General features: G+C 37.5%; 1 protein-coding gene across 1 annotated transcript in view; it reads left to right on the forward strand.

Moving 5' to 3' along the window:
• The window catches only part of LOC125042156 (potassium channel subfamily T member 2-like), a 443,899-nt gene that overhangs the window by 338,152 nt on the left and 98,247 nt on the right, over positions 1–7,500 (forward strand). The window contains exon 8 of the mRNA XM_047637623.1: positions 3,477–3,571. Within this exon, the coding sequence (XP_047493579.1) occupies positions 3,477–3,571 (95 nt within the window). The remainder of the gene's footprint in view (positions 1–3,476; positions 3,572–7,500) is intronic.

A 7,500-nucleotide genomic window follows, 5' to 3' on the forward strand; every position in this document is an offset into this window, starting at 1 on the left:
GCTTTTTCCTTTTCTTTTTTTTTCTTTCTTTCTTTTTTCCCTTTCTCTCTTTTTTCATTCTTTTTTCTTTTTTTCTTTCTTTTCTTCCCTTCTGTCCTTCTTCGCTTTCTTTCTTTTTTTTTCTTTTTTTCTTCCTTTCTTTCCTTCTTCATCTTCCTCGGGTAAAATTTCTTAAATGATATTGTGTACACGTGGTTTGTGTATTAATATTGATATGTTTAACCAAATCATGTAATCGAGTTATTAAATAGTTTCTTAAAATATATATAACACAGATGAATTTACTTTCTATAAACAAAAAAACATTTTTCTATTTATTCGTCCTTGTTATCAAACTTTAAAGAAAACTGAAAGAAACTCAACTTACCGCTTTAAATAGAAAGGGATTTGGCTCTTTGAACTCTACCCCCGTGGGATATTTTCCCTGATGAACATTTTTTTCGTAAAGATGTCGTTTTGCAAGCATAATCCGAAATTGCATATCTAACACATTACCCTTATTATAACAAAGAATACTGTATCTCCCTTACGTCATGCGTTCCTTACATACAGAGATAAAAGCTTACGTATAACATCAAAGACCAGCCTACGTTATCTGCGCCTAATCGTTTAGGTGAATTTTCAACGGGTAATTGACTGACAGGTTTATCAGCGATATAATGAACGTAGGCAACTAAATCCTTTACAACTGAGGACACGACACGACGGAGGGAGTTCCGAGAATAATTTACGTTTTCCTTTTTTTCCTAATCAAGATTTTCACTGTTCTTCCTGCTTTCTGAATTTTCTACTCTGGAGTGAAAATCAAGATGATTTTTTAAAACATTCTGAATGTGTTAAAAGGGATGTTTCTTGTAAAGTGTTTTTTTTTTTTTTTTTTTTTTTTTTTTTTTTTTTTTTTTTTTTTTTTTTTTTTTATACCAATACCCATTTTCTCTTTCTTTTTAATGCATTTAACTCCAAATATGCAGTGTTCTTAACGTGTTTCTTCTTCTCCTACTACTTCTGCTTTTTCTTCCTCTTCCTTTTCTTTTTTTTCTTCTCCCCCTTCCCCTTCCTCTTTTTTCCTCTTCCTCTTCTTGTTTTTCTTCTCCCCCTTCCCCTTCCTTTTCTTCCTCCTTTTCCTCTTCTTCTCCACTACGAAAGCCAGCTCTAATTCGAGTCTGTACCTCGAGATGCAAAAAGGGGGAAAAATCACAATCCAATTAGTACCTGTATAAAAACGGATAATTTCCTTTTGTAGGATGTGATTCCCGAGTCTTCAGGTAGAACAATGACGCCCAGAGTGAGGTAGTTGCTGTCACACAGGTCTCTTCTCTTCTCTTCTCTTATTCTCTTTTCTCTTGTCTTCGTTTCTCTTCTCTTTTCTTCCCTTCGTTTCTCATTTATTTTCTTTTATTCTCTTTTCTTTTCTCTTCTTTTCTTTTCTTTTCTCTTCGTTTCTCTTCTCCACTCTTCTCTTCGCTTTTCTCCTCTTTTCTTTGTTTTTCTCTCTTATCTTCGTTTCTCATCTCTTCTCTTCTCTTCTTTTCTCTTCTCCACTCTCCTCTTCGTTTCCTTTCTCTTTTCTTCTCTTCTCTCATTCATTTATTCAGTCATACCATTCATTCGCTCACTCAGGCACTCCCTGTTTCTCCCCATCTCTCTCTCTTTTTCTTTATCTCATTATCTTGTTCTTCCTCCTATAATAGTTTTTTTCTTATGAACTACACTTAACCAAAAGGAAATTAGCAAATTCCCAAACGCTTAATATTACTATATCTTCCACTAGCTCTAACAGAGTGTATCCTCCTATTGAAAGACTTTAAAAACTAATAACAAAATCAAATAAAACGTAAAATTTGCTAATTATAAAGAAATGCTGTGGGAAAATGGCCAGGGACTCTGCTCAGTCGAGGGCAAGTTTCTGAGCCAAAGCGCGCGAGGAAGTCTTGCCTCTCTGAACAAACCGATAACGCCGGTCTTATTACATTCCGCTGGTGTCGCCAAGGGAGGCAGGAGTACTGAGGGCTTCCTCGCATTTGGAATCTGTCTGTCCATTTATCTATCCATCCATATATCTATCTAACTACGTGTATATCTCTATCTCTGCATTTCACTTCTTGTCTGCCTGTCTGTCTGTCTGTCTGTCTGTCTGTCTGTCTGTCTGTCTGTCTGTCTGTCTGTCTGTCTGTCTGTTTTACCCGATGCTCTGGCCCGTTTTTCTAGGTCCGATTACAATTAACTGGTTATTCAAGAAAATTAACTAGGCTGACTATGATAACATATGTGTATTATTCACGTCATGTAATATTTTCACTCACTTTATTCAATGTGTTCTTCCTTTTTCAATCGATCTGGTCACCAAGCTTTAATGATTTACTTGAAAGTTTAACCATTACCTTAGTTCAGTAAATTACTCTTGGCAGAATTTAAATTACACGTCCATTTCCAGTAAACCAGTCAAGTAATTCCAATAGGTTCTCCCCTACTTCGGTGCCGTATGCTAAGTGGCAGTTGTCTCGTTGGTGTAATGTGGAATACAATCCTTAACAAGATGTTCGTTTAAGATTATAAGAGCAAGTTGTCAGAGATTTCTTCTTTTTTGTATCAGATTAACAGCCAAGTAAAGTTTATACCACAAACCACTACAATGGTGTTGGGGGATAGTTGAGCATTTCGTACTTGGTGTTCATCTGGTCTACACACTCGCGAGACGACGCTTGTGGTCCGATTATGTGACAGTGTAGGATTTTATTTTTACTGCTAGTTTGTTATTTCACTTAATAGCTATTGTTGGTTGTCATTACATTTCTTAGAATTTGGAGATGGACAGAGAAGGTCATGTCAGCTAGTTTCTAGATCTTGCTATAAATAATTGCTAAATGGACGCAGTTAATTTTTGGAAATTGGTCGATAGGAAACGGTGACACCTATGTTAAATCACCAATTTCGTTTGAGAAAATCATGTGAAGAGACACTACTGGTTCCATGAGCCTGTTATTCCAACAACACAGGTCTGCACGTCTTGCTATATGCCAGCACAATATGACACTGTCAAAATCTTTTACTGGTCCCAGTTTTACTCGATTTTCTGTGTTCAAAATCCTGTGACAAAAAGATGCAAGTCATGATACATAACACCAAATTATAACATGGACGAATGTGAAGGTCGTCTACAGCGCACACACCTTTCATCACTAAAAGCGCCATGCCATTAACTAATTATACTAGTCACGTTACCCACACAACTTCAGACTCAAATTGTTGTCCATTATATTCGCCCTAACTCTTCATTACAGGTCGATAAGCGCCAGAAACACCACTTATTTCTACTATCATTACCTCATCATATATGTTTTTATAAAATCTACAAGTCATAAGTCTTATAACTATGTATTATTTTGGTTAAATAGGTGTAATTTACTACTGTTCTTGCAAGTCATCAGTCCTATTCCATATTTCTTTGATACGAGCACAATTTATTCTTCTTACAGAACGATTTGCACCGCGCTATGCAACGCTCTCAATCAGCTCTCAGTCAGCAGCTTATGATACTCTCTGCAACCTTCATGTGTCTCGTCTTTACCAGGTAAGGTTTTGATGTCGAGTTTGGGTATGTATTGTTCCTGCATTTTTTTCTGGGTATGTGTTACCCCAGTGTAAGTGTAGTTATATCACATTGTCTTTGTGGGCTGATTTATCCAAAATACACATGGGAAAAAAATATATCGGTGCGCAGGGAGGTCGATGTCCACCGTAGACAGAGCAACCACTGATGGTGTGTGAGGCTGACATACCTGGTTGTGGTTTGTTCGTATAAGCTAGTCCTCCATTCTGAGAGTTGCAGCATTATCAATATTACACAATATCGTATTCACCTCCTTTCGAATCATGTAACAATTAAGGCTTATTTTGTAGCGTTCTAAAACCCCTGAAACTCTGATACATTAAAGTTTTATACTAGTCATTGCAAAACACGAGACAAAATGTTTTCTAAAACCCGCTTCTGAAAAAAAATTATTTATTTATTTATCTTGATTTCACATAAAGAAGAAAAAACATTTGGAAAGCTTCTAATGACAAATTCATCTGACTTCTGTCCGAATTTTTCAAATGCTCTGAATCAGCCAAATATAGTTTTCTCTTTCCATTGTTACATCCAGTATTCTTTATAAGGGAAGTAGAAGTATTGTTTGAAGTTTTACAAAAAAAAAACTAAAAAAATCCATCGCGAGTGATCATGTTTATTTATTTGTGTTAGTGTTTGTAAAAAAACAACAAATCAGCTTTTCCTTTGATATTTTTGAGTCTGTAAGGTTACATCATAGCGGTACAGGATGATTTTAAAGAGATTCAACCCTCTGAAGCATGACTCGAACACGTTTGAAATTCTTACCCTATCGTTTCAGAGACGCTAATCATTCACTTTACATTTTACTCAAAATGAGTGAACATGTATTCAGTATACAAAAATATTTTATGCATCTTTATATAAAATTTTCATATCAAGAGACATACGGCATAATTCGTGAATAATAAAGATATAAATCCCCAAATGACACTTATGCGCAATGTATTGCAAAGTATCGCGCTCTGGCTGGGCACTTTTTATCTAATTAGATGCATGCAAAACGAAAAGTTGTTTTAACAGGTTCCAGTAAAGTGGACGCAAAGGACTAGAATGTTTAAGGATGTACCAAATTGTTAGGTGTTTCGGAGTTGCTAAGAACAGCTGTAACTGAATCACGCTGGCTGGTGATCTATGGCACGTATTTGGCAGCAGTTACCAACGTGCTTGAAGTCGGACGTTATTTTTCATTACCCTTCGTGTCATAATTTCACGTGCACAGACTGCACCGATACTTAATTTACACACACACACTTATATATGTTTGTATATATATGTGTGTGTGTGTGTATATATATATATATATATATATATATATATATATATATATATATGTGTGTGTGTGTGTGTGTGTGCCGTTTAATAACATCTTCGTCCTTATTCATTTATGAAAAGAACCGCTGCCACCGTTTTCTAATTAGAACAATTGTAGTTTTTAAATTGTTTATAAAACGAAATTACATCTGAAGGACAATTTTTTTCTTATCTTTATTTAAGTACCTGCAGTTCTTCCTACTGAGGATTTGTCCCAGGATAAATATTTGTCTAACTGATGGAGTTAAATCGAGGGAACTATCTGAACTAACCCCTCGCTTTAGAAAAGAAATACAAAATAAGTTATTTCTTAAAAAAAGGGAAATGAAAAAAATACGTTCGTTGTACTCAATCTTCGGATTTCGGGCGCTGGAGGAGCTGGTCACGTGACTGACAGGTGACGGACGTTTGATAAATGTGCGGTTCGCAGAGGCAGGGCGGGAGGCCTGTACGAGAAAAATAGAGGAACTGGGACCAATATATATGAATATGCGTATATATAAGTGATATGTTTTTGTGTATACATATATACATTGTGTGTGTGTGTATGTATACATATATACATTGAGTTTGTGTATGTATACATATATACATGTGTGTGTGTGTGCTGTATATAAATATGTGTCTATTAATGTATATATGTATGTATGTATGTGTATATATATACAATACATTCATTCATTAGGTACACACGCACACACATACACACGTGTGTGTGTGTAAATATATATATATATATATATATATATACAGAAAGTAGATTACAAGATAGATTTTCAAATTTATAGTAAACATTTAATGATATAAATGTTCTCAAATGAGATTTGTGTTGCCCAAAAAAGTGTTTGTAGATGAAAATCAGCATGAGGGCAATAGTGTCTGTGTGTGTGTGACAGAGAGAGAGAGAGAGAGAGAGAGAGAGAGAGAGAGAGAGAGAGAGAGAGAGAGAGAGAGAGAGAGAGAGAGAGAGAGAGACAGAAAAAGAGAGAGAGAGAAAGGGTGAGAGAGGGAGGGAGGGAGAGAGAGAGAGAGAGAGAGAGAGAGAGACAGAAAGAGAGAGAGAGAGAAAGGGTGAGAGAGGGAGGGAGGGAGAGAGAGAGAGAAAAGTCGCAGATCAATAATTTCCAATTCATCAATGAGGATTTATGAAAGATAAATGGATACAGCAATAATGAAAAATGAACGGTGTATGAGACCCGCCATGAAAGCGAGCATCAGATCTCTGTATCTCATTAGCTCCTTTGACAGGATCCAGTTCCGAACAAAAATACCGCATGGAAGAGAGATAATCTGTAGGGAAATTACAGTTATGCAATTACCATGTAATATTCTGCTTTGCTGAACGTATGTAACCCGAAACGACTTCAGGGTGTACGCTTTTCCATGGGAGAATTATGCAAGCAGCGCCATGCGGACGATTCGCGACCAGGAATGCGCAAGTAAAGGTTAGGTAATTTGTTGGGTTTAGCAGGAGTTAGCGCCGAGTGAAATAGGCTGGAAAGAGTACGGCGTTAATCCTTGAGATTATTGCTAAATTCATATATGAAATACAGATAAAATTACCAAAAATTATTGCTAAAATCATCGATTACATGTAATCAAAGTTACAGAGAATTGTAACTAATTACCCAAAGCTTAACTATCTAGAATTGCAATAACTAAAATCAAACTTGCCCAAATTATGACTAATACCAAAAACAACCAAAGCTAAAAATAAGTAAGCCTTACACAAAACATTGTAGCAAAATCGCCCTGTTGACTGTCGATAATCTCATGACAAAAACGGACGCAATCCAAGAGCCAGCCGCCTTCTCGTTCACAAGCCATCAAGCTCGCAGGGCGCCAAAGATCCGTGAGAAAGGAGGCAAGCGGAAAGCTGAAGTTGTGTCGGAAGAAGAGGCGATCCTCCCGCTGCTGAAAGACAGCGGGATCTGGACAGAGTTTCCTTCATCATCGCAATTCATTCAGAATATGCGTAGGGAATTCCTCGAGGTCGACATCACGGGAGAATTTTCGAGCAAGTGTCCCGTCGAAGGCGAAGCCGTCGAGCTCGATCCTCGTGCTTCGTAAAGCTCACTGAACTGAACTGGAGCTTTTTGGAGACACGCCCTGCGAGAAGAACCACAACCGGCGTCGTCCAGTCTGGGTCAACAACGCAGAGAGAGAGAATCGCGGACAATATAATTCGACGCCAGACTGCGAGGAGGGACGGCGTGTTTAAACAGAAATAGGAGGAGGAAATTGCTTGGCCGAAAAAGTGTGACGGAAGGGGTGACCCGAGTTTGAATTTATTACAATTTTTCCTTTCTTTCTTTCTCGCATTTTACTTCCTCTATCTATCTCTCTCTCTCTCACTCTCTCTCTCTCTCTCTCTCTCTCTCTCTCTCTCTCTCTCTCTCTCTCTCTCTCTCTCTCTCTTTCTCTCTTTCTCTCTTTCTCTCTCTAACTCTCCCTCCCTCCACCCCCCTTCTCTCTCTCTTTTTCTGGGAATGAGAATGTCAGGAAAAGACAGCGCCAGAAATGCACCAGAAGCAACGGGGAAAATCGCGCGTGTGTGTGTGGGAAGAAGTTCATGG

This window comes from Penaeus chinensis, chromosome 31, assembly GCF_019202785.1.
Source record: "Penaeus chinensis breed Huanghai No. 1 chromosome 31, ASM1920278v2, whole genome shotgun sequence".
NCBI classification, from domain to species: domain Eukaryota; kingdom Metazoa; phylum Arthropoda; class Malacostraca; order Decapoda; family Penaeidae; genus Penaeus; species Penaeus chinensis.